The following is a 16252-nucleotide window of genomic DNA, read 5'->3' as shown; positions in this document are numbered from 1 at the left end:
TAAAAATGTAAACAGACATACCTAAAAACAGACCTACCTAAAAACAAACCTACCTTTAGTGTTTTAATATTTGTTGGATCTGTTGACCTCACGTAAAAACTTTTCATAAAAGGCTCGAACATTCCCTGTGGATATTATGTATAAAATGTTTTTTATCATATCAAGGTAATGAGTTTCCCCCCCTTCATTTGGACTTACCTTCCTCTGGATGGACATTGTGGCAATGTTCTGAAGCACTACAAACTGTACCTCTCTGCAAAAGAAGGAATAAAAAATAATATGCATGTATCTCAAGAGAAAATGTACTGAAGGCAAAACGATTTTTAAAACCTGTGACTCCTTAATAGTCGAACCAGTGACTTTGTGACAACGCTGACTTCATGTTTTGGGGCCAAATGCCAATACAGCTGAGCGACAGACATCACCACCTGAAAAATGGATTCCAACCCAGACAAAAAGTATTTCAAGATTATGCACGAGATGTAGTAATATTTAATTCATTTAGACCTGGCAGTAATTCTGTATTTCACAAATTGCTCCTTTTAAATTTGTAGGTTTTATTGTTGGTTTTTGTCACTCTAAAATCCACAGAGGAGCTCAGCTGCATAAGATGAGTCCTTTTATACCCATATTGATTGATAAAAGTCAAAGTCTATTCCAAATGGATATTGAAATATTTTGTTGACAGTACTTTTCCAAAGGCCACTCACAGCAGTGTTTCTGCTCTGTAGCAGAGGTTTGGTGTTCCTCAGCAGCAGCCTATGATCTGGGTCCATAATGTAAGGTTTAGCTTCTGTCTGGTTCCTCTCGGAGTCGGAGTCATAAAAGGCTGTCTCATTATTTTCATCAAGACCATCCTGAAAGAAAAAGGTACATTTTATAGCTCATTGGTGTACTGATAAACAGGCTCAAGAAACACAATACACAATCAATGAGGTAGCAGGCGAGTGTCTCACCTCCTTCCAGGGATTTATAAACTGTGTTCTGGCATATCGGGTCAGCATGGAAATAATGACAACCTGACCCCACTCCTCCACATCCACCAGGAGGTTGCATAGCTTTCTATAGTTTTTATGAATGAGATCAATGCGATCTGGACACACTTCTTCAAAAGCCATTACCACACTACCTGCCACCAGCTGTTGAAAAGAGGGAGAAAAGTTGTTAATGTTTTTTTTTAAAGACAAAGACAACAAGTACTTTATCCCCGACACAAGATAAAATATAGTCTCGGGAGAAATCAAGATGTAACTGATATGACCCCTGGTCTAAAGCACTTGGAAGAAAACACAGTACCAATTTGCAACTTTGATTACTATACGCACTATTCATCATCTAAGCACTTACTTGATAATTAAATGGAAAATGTTTTACTTTAGATTTGTACTAATTCATTTTATGCAACTGCCTGAAAGAAATCCATCAATGGAATCTGCTTCTCAATTCTTAAACCATCAATTATATTGTTTATCAGGAGCAAAACTCATTTTATGTTCATTTCAAAGGGAAAGAAGACAAGGAGGAAGGATCACCTCAGAGAGCCAATAATCAAGTGTATTTTATTGGTTGAAGGAAAAACCCATTTAGCTGTAGCATATCCCCTCTACACCACCCCACTGCCTGGTGCCTCAGACTGACTGAGAGACGGAGTGACTGACATGGTACTGCATTAATATGCAAACAGCATTATCACGGGCAGGCGAGGGTGAAGAGGAGGAGAATGGGAGCCGAATCAGGTCTTCTCAATTAAAGCTTTCTGCCCCCAGAGGACCTGTGGGAACCCTGTGCATTTACCATCAGTATTGTCATGAGCTTGCATTGATTGTGTGTGCACCTGCAGAAGTGTGTATTTGAAACGTAAAACACAGAAGTGTGAGAGGGTTTATTTGAGCCATGAATGTTAATTCAGTGCCATTCCTATGCCAGACATAATAATAGTATATTTCAAAACATCAACATGCTCGGCCAAAAGGCACAAGATTAACCTTAAGCTGCAATTAATTATACGGTAAGACATAAAGGCATGCATGAACTAATGCTTGTTTTAAAATTACCAGCAATTTGTCAGTGTATTAACTGAAATGACGTTCAGTTCAGATCATACATGCATGTGGAGACGTCAAATGTGATGCAATTTTCATAATAAGTTTCATTATATTAAACTTATTTCTATTTAGTACCACTCAGGAATTTTGAACTTTTCAGAAAAAGGTCATTTTGTGTTTTGACAATAACTGATCAACAACTATCAACATAATTAAGTGTGTGTGTGTGTGTGTGTGTGTGTGTGTGTGTGCGTGTGTGTGTGTGTGTGTGCACGTGCGTGTGTGTGCGTCTGTAATTAGTTGAATGAAAATGAGTTAGTAATAGTCATAAGAGCTTTGAGGATGTACTTGTGCAAGGACGTTGTGTATTACTGAAGCGTTCTCATTACCATTTTCCTTTAGGTGAACGGTGTCTCTGATGCTATTAAAGACAGCAGAGTACCTGAGCGTGGAAGTCCTGGGGGGCTTTGTGCCGTCTCCACCAACTTCCCCCATTAGACACTGCTCCAAGGTAAACTACATGCACCATCAACAAAACTGACACCCCAATCTATAGAGTTCATACACCCCCCCCCGTCCTCCTCCTCCTCTACCATATTATCTACCCTGCGTGACAAGCCGGTAATGGAAAAATCACACTAAGCAAATGGTTCTTCTAATAACAATAAATTTCCTATAAAATTATGAAGGGCCCAAACCGTTTCCTTGCATCTATTTTGCTATGAATTCTAATTAGAGTGCCAGGGAGGCAGAGAGTGCTGGGTCATCACGCCAGAGACAACGTGCGCCTTTTTGATTGATGGCCTGGCGTGGGGTCGGCCTATCCTCCGCTCACTCACGGCGCTCCTCCTCTCTCCTCTTCGGGTAAATTAATGGCCATCTCACCTAGCTTCTAATCATGGTACCCTCCGCCCCGATCCTCCCTTCTGTTCTCATTTCAATTTTGCAGGAGGTGCAGGAGGGGGACGCTGGGCGGGATCGATCATTTATCTTGTAATGGCTGGATAATAGATCCATCACAGTAAAACAGCTGCACAAACTCCTATGTTGTCTCTGTCATCAGGCCTTCCCATTTTCTCTTTAAACCATCCTGCCTATAAGCAAGCCCCATGTGTCACAGCCATTTAACCACACAGCCCATCTGTAAAGGTAAATGTCACCAGGCCCTGGCTCTACAGCACAGATGGGACAATAACCAAATGTATCCTTTAGCTAAGGAAGAAGGGTGACAACAGCCCATTAGCTTTTCACTTGATATTTACCTAATTGTAGCTTTGTTATTTGCAAATTGTAAAGTCTACTAGAACTTGATTGAATTTAGAACAAATAAAGAATAGATAATCTTGATATACCTAAAGGGTCTCACTATGCTACTTAAGACGGGGTTTCTGGACACCATATCAGCAGAGAACCACTGATTTAAGACATTCTGAAAGTGTTTGAATAGTCTGTATTTGTTTTTGTTTTTAAATGACTTGGAAAAGTGGGTTATGGAATTGTCATCTCTAATCTAAAGTTAAGCAAACGCTGATGGTTCAGTGTACATTTGATGAATTCTCTCAATTTCCCAGCATCATAGAAGGCCCCTACAGGGAGGAGTCCTTTGTCCTTGTGAGTGTTTCAGGCGGAAAAATGCCAAGCATTTGGTCCAACCTTTGGTCTCGTGTTGTATGCATATTAAATTACTCGAAAAATACACATTAAATGAGCGTGGAGACACAAATACATTACAAATACATTATAGTCCCTTCCTTTCCTTATGGGCTATTCAAATGGCCTAATAGTGAACTACCTAAATGACCGTAATGTCATTCCAGCTCACTTCCATTAAGCAGAATTATCAGTGATTGACCAGACCACACCAATAGCCTTTTCCTATGTGGCCTTTTCTGTGTAAAAAAAAAAAGTGAAGTTTGCTTTTAGAGAATTAAGCCGACAGTAGCTTAAGTGTGAAAATCCCCTCTAAATGAACCCTTAACAAGGAGCATCTGAAGATGTGTGGTTTTAAATGGGTGTTAACAAACCATGGCATTGCAGAATAAGCTATGGGACCGAGGGCTACAATCAGAATAGCTGGACTGAGGCGCCCTCAGGTGGTTCACTTTATTAGCACAGGAAGAGACGAGGTGTGGTACTTACAGTACTTTTGTCCTTCAATAGTTTTTCAATTACTTCGATCAGCTGCTCTTTTTGGTCTGGATCAAGGCTTAAAACAACAATTACACAAAACATAATTAATACTTTGAATAAGAAAATGTTCACAGTTTACAGGAAAGCAATCTAAACAAAACATAAAATCTGCAGCAGCTATTGTAATTAACCTGTCATTTAATGGAATATTGAAAAGAACAGCATATTGTAATTCACAGCTGTATAAACTGTGGTGCTTACTTGAACTGTGTTTCAAGAATTACTGTGGTAATTATTGAAAGGATAGCATTTTATACAAGTGTTTCTTGTACGCATTCTGTGGGGTCCTACTGAGAGTAAGCAACCATTGGAAATTAACTAATAATACAATTTCCTGTATGTGCACTAACATGAACTATTTGACAAAATCAATCAATATTATTTTTTTTACCTGTACAGTTTCTGTATGGCATGGGCTGAGGTCTTTCTGACGTACGGAGACAGATCAGTAGAAGCTTCTTTTATCGCCAACATCATGATAGGAACAATTATGGGAACACGGATGCTGGACAAAACTCTTAATGCACTCGCCCGTATGAACTGGTTTGGATCCTAGAATAACATGGTTAACCTCAGGTGTGTCATTTTATAGGATAAAATAATGAATTCAATAAAAATGCGAAATCAAAAAGTGAAAACATACCTTGAGGGCTCGCTGGAAGGTGCTGATGGACAGCAAAGCTAGATCCTGTTGCTCCTCGGCATATCGTACCAGGTAAACATAAACAAGCTTCTTTAACTGAAAGAAAGTTTATAGCGTTATTGATATACATTTTTTGAAAGGGCCTCAGAGACATTTTATTTTAATTATCACTATTTGCGATAATGGGAACCACACAAATACAATCTTCATGAGAGGAAACATGAAGAAGACGTGTTTAAGTTTAAAACGAGTGACAACTACATATACAACCTAATTAATGACAAGTAGCGGTACATCTGTACATTTAGTAAAGGATTGTTGTCCTCCTCCGTGATAAAGATGGAATGCTATATGCCATGTACAGCATGTGAAGAGTGAGAAAGGTAGTAAGTGAGAAAACATGAACCTAGATGTAGTGGTACCTTAGCAGCTGGTGCGTGCGAGGAGGGAGAGGAGACGTGACTGTGGGCTTTCTTGTGCAATTACGTCCACCCACCTGCTTCCCCTCCCCTGCCATGAGCTACTTTGGATGCATGCCTTACTCACAGCACTCAGCTTAAGGCCTCCTGTTCACATGCTGCCCCTCGCTCTACCTGAATATTCTGCTGCTGCTAATCAATATTCACAAGCCCTAGGAGTTAAAACACCTTTCAGCAATATTGTTTACCTTTTAAACAATTATGTCCTGCAAAGACGGGCCCATGTTTTTGAGGACATGAAAATTCTAAACAATACTTTGATCCCTTGTCTTCATCTAAGCATTTTCTTTGATTGTATTTATCAATAAATACACTACCTCGATGTTTTTACTTGCAACGTTCTTAACAACAGCTGGAAACAACTCGGATGCATTTTTCCCTTTGGCAATCAGCTGAAAAACAAACAAAAAGCACAAGCTTGATGAAACATAAAGTGAAGAAAAGATTTTTACATCAAGTAAGTGTAGCAGCGCAAACAATAAAAAGAAAGTCTGCCAATCTTCTCCATGCACTCACCCCAACAATCCTTTTCATGGCCTCCAATTTAAGAGATTCCTTGTTGCTTTCCAGCATTTCTTTAAGGTCTTCATTCCTGCAAGGCCAGAAAGCACAGTTAGAGCATGGGAACGCTTCATGCTCATCACATCTGCGTTAGCCACACTGATTACACTGCTCCTATGCCGTCTTATGGTCAATATAGGAGCCACAGCAACAGCCTGACGTGACAAACATGATTATACTATGCTGTGCAATGGCATGAGGGTGAGCATGGTGGACAATTTGTGACACACCTTTCAGTACCAAGTGCTGAACTCAAACATGTTTGTATTAAAAAAGTGATATTGTATATGGTCAGAGCTAATAAACAAAGGGGGGTAGTGCTTTTTGTGTGTTATTAGTTCGATTTCAATGTGTCACGATTCCAAAAGAAATCAGTCGGCTAAGGCAAAGAGTCTATTTCCCTTTTAGAGGCATATAAAGCAGTCTACTTCTTCTCCTGTGATGCTCAAATCCTTGTGTTACTCAGAGCTCGACGAGACCGACCAGCAGAAGCAGTGAGTGGGGAAAAGTGTCTGTATTTGATCATAGCGCTGCTTTCAACATAAAAAAAAAAACATTGAATCCTGATTTGACGATATCACAGAAAAAAAAAAAAAAAAAGATCAGATGATTTGTTTTTCTATTGTCACATCACATAGTTCATGCTTTTTTTTACAGTCCCACTTGTGGTGCTCATACCCCGGTTTTTGGTCATCCTTGGGACAGCAGGTGTTTTGTGTGAGAGCTTGTTCCTCTTGATTGAGCCCGGTCCTCAGAGTCAGTTGTAAGTTCTCGGCGGACACCAGCGCAGTCCTCACAGCTCCCGCGGCCTCCGAGCGTGAAAAGAAACCCGCTTCCATGTTACTTCAATCCACAGTTAGCACTCCGTCAGTTCAGCAGCGAGTCCTCTGGGTATTCTGCTACTGAGCTATACATTCCAAATGCCAGATAAGTCTCACCGCCGCTATTCCCACACAAGAGTCAAATGTAGCAGGTAATCGTTTTCCTTTAAGTTCTGTATCTTCTTTCGCAGCTCTTGCGGTCGCAGATTGATGGGGAGAAGCCTTAAGTTCCACTGGCTCGGCGTCTACAACTCCCTGCCTTTTCGATGAGGCAAAGAAAAATGTCACAAGACTCTCGGTCAGCTTCTCGGTGATAAGTCATTCTTCTGTTGGAGGGCAGTGTCTGTTCATTGTGGCATGGCCTCTCTGTCGTGGTCAACACTTTCTTAATAAAACGCAGCAGTCCAAAGCTCGCCGGTTACTTTCTGTCAACTTAATACTCTGAACGGCTACCTTCACATGTGCATGCAGTTCCCATGCTGTGTGACTGTGGCAAGTTCCGTCTCGGTAAAAAAAGAAGGGCCTTATCTGTCCTGGTGGGTAAACACTCAACAATCTTTCGCCACCCTCTCTACATTATACACGGTGATTGTACTTGAGTGAAAAAACACTGGGAGTGGGAGTGCATAGGCGACTGAATATGTGAAACAAGGCAGAAGGGAAATGCCTAAATCCAAACTTTTGTGAGTGGAATAAATGTCAGGAAGTGCCCTTTATTTTTGTTTTAGGAGGGCTGATTGGGGCACGGCAATGTCTGCAAAACTGAAGCTGGACAAACGCAATGCTTAAAAAAAATTAAAACAAGGCCAATGTTTGTAATAAATGTGCTTTAAATATAGTTTTCTTGGTAACGGTAGCCTTTGGCTGAGTTTCTTGAGTAGCACAATGTGGAAAATGGACTTGAGCATTAAAAAAATAAGTGAGTTTGAGATTTACTCTAACTCTTACATGTTTTAATATAAATTCAGTTTTGGAAATAATATCAATACACGATTATATAATCCTTAGAAAGGGAAATATTACATAGGCTAAAACTAATGCAGCATCTATAAGGTAAAAATGATATATAGTGAAAGTCTAACTGAACACTAACCTGAAAGCCAACAATTTCATCAATTGCACATAGTGATCAAAGTGCAGTCATGCCAGCACTTTGATCATCAGATTTTCTGATGACACTGCCATCCTGGGACTCATGGACACGGACATAGATACTGTACATCAGTGTACACACTGGAGATAGAGCGCTTTGTGCGGTGGTGTGATGATCACCACCTCACTGTCAACGTACAAAAAACTCAAGAAGCAGTTTCTGACCCAGGACATGTGTAAGACCACACCCCGCTCTCTATTCACAATGTCGAGGTCACCAGGTTCATTCTTACAAATACCTGGGCATCCACATTGACTCCAGCCTCATGTAGGATGTCCATGTAAACTCAGTCTGTAACCGGTACAACAAAAGACGGTACTTTCTGCACAGACGAGAGTATTTGGTGTTGAACAGAAAATTATGCTTATTTTTTATCATGCTGTTATTGAAAGTGTAATCTGGTACAGCATGTCTGCATGGTCAAAATAAAATCTGAATTGACTAGGTTGGTGTGCATGGCACAAAAAGTGATGGGAGTAAAAGAATATCCATCATTACAGCACGTATTTGAAAAGACTGTCATTAAACAGGCAAGGAAAACGATCTGAGATCCATCATATGTCCTGCACTTCCAGTATGAGCTGCTCCCATCCGGACGCTGCTATAGAGTCCCCCGTTAAAAACTAAGAGAGATACCTAAAGAGGTATAAAAACTCATTCCTCCCCATTTTGGTGGGTCTACTAAACTCAGGCCAAAGAGCAGAGCAGCGATGTGTTGGAATGTTTTGTAATGAATGGAATGTCCGTGTCAGTATGTCCTAGTACATAGTTTTTTTTTATGTGGCATTCTGTGTGTCCAAGACAAATTTCCTTCAGGACAAATAAAATAAATCTTGAAATCTTGAATCTTGGTCACTACATTACAGTAAAAGAGTATGATTTACCGTGCTAACAGAGTTTTTTTCCCCAGTTTAGTGATACCAGGAGTATACTATACTTAACCATACCAGCCTTATCGCCTTTGCTCTGCCCGATCCCGTCAGAACTCGGAAGCTAAGCAGGGAAGGGCTTGGTTGGTTGGATTCGAGACCATTTGGGAACACAAGAAGCCTGGGCGAATGTAGTGAGTGAGTGAGTGGTTGGTGGTGGTCGGAGGAGCCGATGGCACAGACTGACTGCCTCGACTGATCACCACCACCACCAAGTATGGAGTGAATGAATAATGCAATGTAAAGTGTCTTTAAGTGCCCAGAAAAGCGCCAAATGAAACCAATGCATTATTATTATTATTATTACCAACATTGAGCGATACAATTATCTGAACGCTTGCTTTGTTTGCCTCTCAAATGGGCAATCACCCCATTACTCTCACATCTGATATCTTTAAGCTTTAAGCTGTGTTGAGTATCACTGCAGCTCTAATCACATGGACAACCAGTCGGATACATACTGAGTACAACTAAATCTATACCGTCATTATTCGTCATTACTTTTTTATTCTTGTTCTACTGAAAATCTATTTCTTCCAAAACACCATTTTTCATTCACCAAAGCAAAAACTACAATATTTATATTTATTGTTGGTATACGCTCTTAGTCATTCAGGTATTTTCTATTTTTTAAACCTCATCAACTAGCTTAGGTCGACAGACTTAAGGACACTTCCCTCCATCTTCAGAGGCATCTTCTCACTTTTGTAGTCTTACATTTGACTGCAAGAGCAAGACGACGCAATACAGGAATGTATTGGGGGAAACTTCTCAACTAATCTCTACAATGACTTGCTTACATCATTTTAGTCAGGAATGTAACATTAGACAGATTTTTGCCGACTCGTGGCTAAGTGTAAAACATAAACAGTATTGTTAGTGTGCCCAACCCGAACTCTGTGTTTGTTTTATGCAGCTAAATAAACCTCTTTCTGAAGAGGTGACAGGCCTCTATTCTGACAGACTCCAAATCCAGACCGTAAAGGATTACAGCTGTACACTTGACAAGGAAATGTATTTGATTTAAACTTTATTAATGTATTTAATTTGATCACATTTATTGTGTTTTGTTTATTGTATTTACATCAGCACTTCCTGTTCTGTAGAGCACTGCTTTGTATACGAATTGTGCTCTGCAAATAAAATTGCCTTGCCTTATGTGATGTGGCACATCAAATGGAAGTCTAGCACAGTGTAGCAAAGCACTCTATTCAAGCATCATTTATTGTTCTAGCTTTTCCTTCAGGCAGACATATGACCTAAATGTCATGTGAGTGAGCTAGAGATGATGACACAATATGCTTAAGAATTGCCAATTGATGATGATCATTATTTATATATTAACATCAGAATGTGCACAATTTCTTTAGTGAAGGTAAGAAAAACACAGGTCTTTAGTTTGTGGAATAACAGTCACTTTGAATGAGGGGGCAATAGTGAAGATGGATGAATATAAGCTGCCATCTGGTGGCCAAGTTAGAGTAAAATGGAGTGTAAATTATACGTTTTGTTGTTGTTTTGTATCATTAACTTTCATTTGTATAATCATTCATCTTCACAGTGACGGGTCTGTATGAATGCCCGGCTCATAAAATGACTGAAAAATAAGTGTTGTCAGAGTTATCGGCCATCTAAACTTGCAGCGACAACTCGAACTTTCTGAAAGTTTCAAGGTTACAATGTTTTACAGTCTCTTAATTCAAAGTGTACAATCTCACAAATAAGAGCTAATGTTGCAAACTTATGCACTTACTTTTTGAAATCAGCGCTGAAAAGCCCAAAAGCTGCCCCGGTGCTCGAGGTGCTCAGGGAGCTCTCTTGTCCAGCTTCCACCGCCGTCTCTGCTGCTGCTCCTCCTTGATCATTGTACAAAGCGGTACTCGACATATTTAACTTTGCTACAACTACTGCCAACTATCCTTCTCTATAACACCCGGAATAAGAATTATTATTACGCGGGGTGCAAGAATCCAACGAACTTTTACAGAGATTTCCACCAAACTTTTCTATCTCCCACACACGCAGTAGCGGAAGTGTGAGTTGGACAAGTAGCGTCACATGACTAGCTTCAGCAGAGACGGCACGAGACTTTGCACAATAAAAATGTACATATCGAGAAATTTGCTACGATAGAAAAAAGGCTTATGATAAAAGTAAATTAATATGTAAAAGCTAAGCTGTTAATCGACTGGTTCTATCCCTAACGTATCTCCATTGGTCCGGAGAGCTTTCTAAATCTAAATAAAACACATACATTAATACCTTAAAATTCTTTATGACCAAACATCTTTTTTCTGCTTGTGTACTTGTTTGTGTTTGCTTGAAAGATCTCATTTTTATATAGATGGGGTAGAACCATGGATAGAATGGTCTTTCTGTGCGTTGCCAAGGAAACGAGGTACCTCGGTGGAGTGAAAATGTAAACAAGCTCTGTTGCACCTTTTTTTTTCCAATTTATTTATTTATTTATTTATTTTATTTTTTTACCTCAGACATATGCAGAAGCTCGTCCAGGAATAATGTTTCACACACAAAAAAAGTTGTGTTTTTATTTCCTAATAGCACTTTTCCCCACCGTGACTTCTCCTGACTTCCGCGTTACAGGTCGTTGCGTGACGTTTGATTATGCACTGGATAGTGGACTGGCCGCCTGCTCTGGTATCACTGGCCATAGTCCACACGGAACCAGTGGCTCTATCTTGTTTAGCTTTCTAATGTTTTGTAGTTGACCTAACTACAAGAATTGGTGTTTCAGGGGAGGAACAAAAAGTGTAGTAATAATAGCCTTGGTGCATTTAATGTCACACCTGTGGCACAATGTCAGACTTCGACAGTAACCCCTTCGCGGATCCAGATGTAAACAACCCGTTCCAGGTAACATTCAATATCTGTCACACAGCCTGTCACAGGTTTTTTTCCCTCTCCTTTTCTCAAAATCTTTGATCTGATGTTAAAATGTTTTACTAAAAGGTTAGAGATGGAAATGGTGGTGCCAAGTCCATATCTTACTAAATATCTGCATATCCAACGTGAGAAAATAAGCTTTTTACCAAAAAGTGAGTAGGCCTATGTTGTTTAATAACCCACACTATAAGGTTCACACGTTAGTCGGACCATAGGGGTCTTTTTCTTTCTTTTTTTCTTTTTCTAAATACTGACTATACTGTGAGGGTTTTGTTGGCTCAAGTTATTTTACTGGGGGCTATTCTGAATTGTTCATGAAATCATATGGTGCTGTCATTTGGAATGTTGGTGGCCTCTTAAGCTCAAGTTAACATGCATTGTAATTTGTTACAACACATAGCCTAATGTATTTTCATGTTAATAATTCTGTTTTTACACTGAATGGTGGCGATTACATCCAAAAATATCTGTAGATTTTTCGCTGCTAATGCATTTGTGGCTTGACTATTCATTAGGGTAGTATTAAACTTTAAAGACAACATATGCTGAAATATTGATGACCCTGGTCTGGTGACAAGTTTTACGCATTGTGTGCGGAGGGTAGAGAGGGAATGCTTTCCGAAACCTAAGAGACACACAGAGACTACATTACGATTGCTTTGATACTGGAAAAATCAAAGAGAAGAATCCCACTATTCACACACTGCAGGATATAGTGCATTGTTCATCTACTGCCTTATGGTAAGTTTATTTTATTGCAATTTGAGGATGCATTAGACATTGTTTCATTGTCTCTTCAGTGACACTAATTGATGAGGTGACAATCGTGGAAGTTCTTGTTTAAAGAAAGATATATTGTGTTTGTCATAACTGTGGAGTTGTGTTCTTTTACTGCTGTAGTTTCATTTTTGTTCAGCTTTTTCTTAAGCTATTTATCTTTCCAGGATCCATCAGTGACTCAAGCCAGGCACACGGTTCCTCCAGCACTAGAGGAATATAATCCCTTCAGAGATGGCAAATCGGTGATTATAGTTGTGTTTTCCATTCATGCACATTTTTAGAGTATTTCATCATTTTAACAAAAATGTGTGGTGTACATAGTTTTTTTTAAAAAAAATTTATTATTATTCTCATTTACACAATAGCCAATTGCTTTTGCTTGTTACCACTTATGAGTTAGTTTGTTGTTTGTCTGTAGGTGCCAGCAGGTGTGGCAGCTCGGACGGGAACCTCCACATTCAACACGCAACCAGCCATCATGAATGCAACTGAAGAGCCTCCTGCCTACTCCCAGGAGCAACCACAGGTGACATGGACCAGCATGTTTTAACAGAGATACATTATGTTTTTGAGTTACTGGCTAATTATTTCTAAGCCAAGAAATCGGCAGCTGCATGTGTTGTGTTTAAAATAGTGAAAACGTTGATGCATTGTTGATTTCCAGGGTGCCAGTGAGCTGCTGAAGAGGCAGGAGGAGCTTGAGCGCAAGGCTGCTGAGCTGGACCGCCGTGAAAAAGAGATGCAGTCACTCAGTGCTTCAGGTCAGACTTTTTTTTTTTTCAATTACCTCTGGACTTTGCAGTTCCATCATTTAAAACCCTCAAATATTTCATTTAAGATTAATATATCTTATTTGTTCCAGGCAGGAGAAACAATTGGCCACCTCTTCCAGAGAAATTTCCTGTAGGCCCATGTTTCTACCACGACATCACAGTAGACATTCCTGTAGAGTTTCAGAAAACTGTTAAGATCATGTACTATCTTTGGATGTGTAAGTAACATGATTTTATTCCTCTCAGAAACATGCACACACAACAGTTTTCAAAATTGTGAGTGGTGGCACATGACAAATGTGGGCTCATGTGTTTAAAATCACATGATGCTGAAAGGCTGAGTTTGTTAGCATTCAACCTTTTTTTCCCCTCGCCTTTTTAATTCATGCATTGAATGTACCAGACATACTCTGTTTACATTAAATATCAGTCTAGTCCAGAGAGAAACCAATTTGAGCGCACGTGCACCTAAACATTTATTTAGTGAGGCTAAATACTTTCCTTGTATTGGTGTAACAAGTCAGATCCTCGATACGTGTGCTTTTGAGGTGTAGTGAGCAGTATTGTCTGAATTTATGTTTAACATGTATTTAAAGGATAACATCTTCCTGCTCCCATTGAGCAGCATAGCATTGAATATACAGTAGATTGTTTTAAGCAATGGACTATCTATTACATTTATGTAAAAAAAAATATTTAGTATTATTATATAAATGTTTGTTTCATTAAATTGGACACCGTGTCCGCTGGTGAATCGCTGTAAAAGTATTAGCATTTAACCCAGGTTTAGGATGCTTTTGGGACATTTTCTAACATAAACTCTGCTCTGGTGAACATAAATGAGAAACACTGTTGGTATCAACCCATACATGTAAGATAGAAGAGATAACTGGTGTCGACACAAGTCCCATTCATAGTAATGATCCAGAGTGGTCTGTGAAATCAACCTGGCTGCCTAATTTCCTCCTACGAAGCCTGGCTAAAAAGGCAGAAAGCCGTGCCCTAAACCTCAGATTTAGGGGTCTACTTTTTATTTGTAATATACAAAACACAGCGTGGTTAAAAATATGATACATAGCCCAGCATTGTCACATGGGTCATAGCATGTTTCAGAAAAAGAAAAACTCTTAAACGAAGCTACATCGGAATCCTGTTTACAGAGTGTCTTTTGGAGTCACCCCTGGCCACCAGGGGGTGGTATTAAAACAATGTCAGCTCCCCGCCATGAGGACCAAAGAGAAGCACTTTCCTAACCCACTGTATCAACCCTAAATGTTAGTCTGGAGGCCTAAATATGTACTTTTCTGGATAAGCTGTGGTATGCCTGATGGCAGGCAACTGCCATACTTCACAGTGTGGTATGACATTAGCCTGGCCAGCCATACACACTTCTTTCTCTCTTCAGTTCATTCAGTCCAGTTCAGTCCGTTTTAGAATGAACACAGTTAGGATAAACATAGGAGAATAGTCAGGCTAATGACATTGTAATGCTGGGTTTCCACTATTGTAGAATGACAACCTGTCATATTGTTCAACATACTTTTTTTTTTTATCTTTTATAGTTCATGCCAGCACTCTTTTTGCTAATGTGATTGGATGCTTGGCCTGGTTCTGTGTGGATAGTTCTCGTGGCGGAGATTTTGGCCTGTCAATCCTTTGGTTTTTAATGTTTACACCATGCTCATTTGTCTGCTGGTATCGACCTATTTATGGAGCTTTCAGGTTATGTATACTGAACACCAATTTCATATAAAATCTTGATGTTTGCCTCATTGTTATTATAACAATTCTTTTCTTTTTGCAGGAGTGACAGCTCATTTAGATTTTTTATTTTTTTCTTTGTCTACGTTTGTCAAGTTGGTGTTTATGCCCTACAATCTATTGGCCTCAGTGGCTGGGGCACCAGGTAACATACTCTAAATACATAACATTTCATTCACATTTGATTTATTTTTCATAACATGGCTCTCCGTGTTCATTTAATCATGATATATTTTACAGTGGTTGGATTTCAGCTCTGACATGTTTAAATCAGAGCATCGTTGTGGGTATTCTCATGATTCTAATTGCTCTCCTCTTCACATCGCTAGCCGTCATGTCTCTTGTCATGTTCAAAAAGGTCTTTACTCTAAATATGCACATGATGAAATACAATAATATGTTTCAAGTCAGTTAGAGTTTTGTCCTAATTGCTTGCTTCTGTACATTTGTACCTTACCAGGTCCATGCGATGTACCGGACCACTGGCGCTAGTTTTGAGAAGGCCCAACAGGAGTTTGCCACTGGTGTCATGTCCAACAAGAATGTTCAAACAGCCGCCTCTAAAGCTGCCTCACAGGCGGCACAGGAAGCCTTCAGGGAGCAGGTCTGATTAGCTCCATGAGCCTTCGTGCTTTCACTCAGTCATACAGTATTTTCCAGCCCACTGGTTTTTAGTATGTACATCCACAGGTACTACTATATATACGCAGGAAGCCTTTACACAGAGCTGTGGTTCTGTCATACCATATCTGCCTTGGCATCACTGTTCGCCTCTGAGAGCCAGCACTGGTACTGTACTTTTACCACATGACCACTTTCCTGTTCTGTGTGTCAGTTTTGTTTAGCTTCCATTTTGAAAAAACAAACAGTGAAGACGATAAAACATGTACTATAGTTAAAAGCACTAATTAATAAGAAAAGTCATATATTTACAAAAATATACCATGAGTATCTTAAAAAGAAAAAAATCCTTATGACTGAACATCAAAAGTAAACAATTTGACAAGCAGAATTGTAGCACTAATGCAGTTTTAACATGCATTTTCAATTTTAATAGCACACATTTACTCACTTTGAAGTCAGTTTATCCACCCTATACTCATTCGTTTTACCTCATTTATCATCTCTTTAATCTGTTTTCTGCCATTTTAGGTTAGGTTTAGTGTTAAGGGTTAGCAATTATGCATATCCAGATCTCAAAGGGTATTGACTG

At 39.5% G+C, this 16252-nt stretch overlaps 2 protein-coding genes across 4 annotated transcripts in view; one reads left to right on the top strand and one right to left on the bottom strand.

Annotated features, from left to right (window-relative positions):
• The window catches only part of ap3b1a (adaptor related protein complex 3 subunit beta 1a), a 39948-nt gene extending 29108 nt beyond the window's left edge, over window positions 1-10840 (bottom strand). The window contains exons 1-11 of the mRNA XM_079552125.1: window positions 10575-10840; window positions 5874-5949; window positions 5675-5749; window positions 4879-4974; window positions 4627-4787; window positions 4185-4251; window positions 957-1139; window positions 711-857; window positions 331-428; window positions 199-253; window positions 54-125 (exon numbers count right to left, since the gene is read on the bottom strand). Of these exons, the coding sequence (XP_079408251.1) occupies window positions 54-125; window positions 199-253; window positions 331-428; window positions 711-857; window positions 957-1139; window positions 4185-4251; window positions 4627-4787; window positions 4879-4974; window positions 5675-5749; window positions 5874-5949; window positions 10575-10708 (1164 nt within the window). The 5' untranslated portion in view covers window positions 10709-10840. The remainder of the gene's footprint in view (window positions 1-53; window positions 126-198; window positions 254-330; window positions 429-710; window positions 858-956; window positions 1140-4184; window positions 4252-4626; window positions 4788-4878; window positions 4975-5674; window positions 5750-5873; window positions 5950-10574) is intronic.
• A 605-nt stretch (window positions 10841-11445) lies between these two features.
• LOC306959534 (secretory carrier-associated membrane protein 1-like) lies at window positions 11446-16016 on the top strand. Of its 3 annotated transcripts, none has more exons than XM_079551669.1 (9): window positions 11446-11695; window positions 12670-12747; window positions 12924-13031; window positions 13170-13266; window positions 13368-13496; window positions 14841-15000; window positions 15083-15184; window positions 15280-15397; window positions 15500-16016. In XM_079551669.1, exons 1-9 carry the CDS (start codon window positions 11639-11641, stop codon window positions 15647-15649), a joined length of 999 nt encoding a protein of 332 aa, XP_079407795.1. In that variant the 5' UTR covers window positions 11446-11638; the 3' UTR covers window positions 15650-16016. The 3 variants fall into 3 exon arrangements, with proteins under 3 accessions (XP_079407795.1, XP_079407797.1, XP_079407796.1); XM_079551670.1 differs by lacking the exon at window positions 11446-11695 and adding an exon at window positions 12331-12466; XM_079551671.1 differs by lacking the exon at window positions 15280-15397.
• Window positions 16017-16252: the final 236 nt, after the last annotated feature.

This window comes from Gobius niger, assembly GCF_951799975.1.
Source record: "Gobius niger genome assembly, chromosome: 2".
NCBI lineage: Eukaryota > Metazoa > Chordata > Actinopteri > Gobiiformes > Gobiidae > Gobius > Gobius niger.
The sequence above is the reverse complement of the archived record's forward strand: the minus strand, read 5'-3'. Positions and strand labels throughout refer to the sequence as shown.

Bases quoted from the DNA above. Each gene is read 5' to 3' on its own strand.
- LOC306959534 (XM_079551669.1), top strand. From the start codon at position 11,639: ATGTCAGACTTCGACAGTAACCCCTTCGCGGATCCAGATGTAAACAAC. The intron at 13,497-14,840 runs GTAAGTAACATG...TATCTTTTATAG, and splicing joins CATGTACTATCTTTGGATGT to TTCATGCCAGCACTCTTTTT. The intron at 15,185-15,279 runs GTAACATACTCT...TATATTTTACAG, and splicing joins CTCAGTGGCTGGGGCACCAG to TGGTTGGATTTCAGCTCTGA.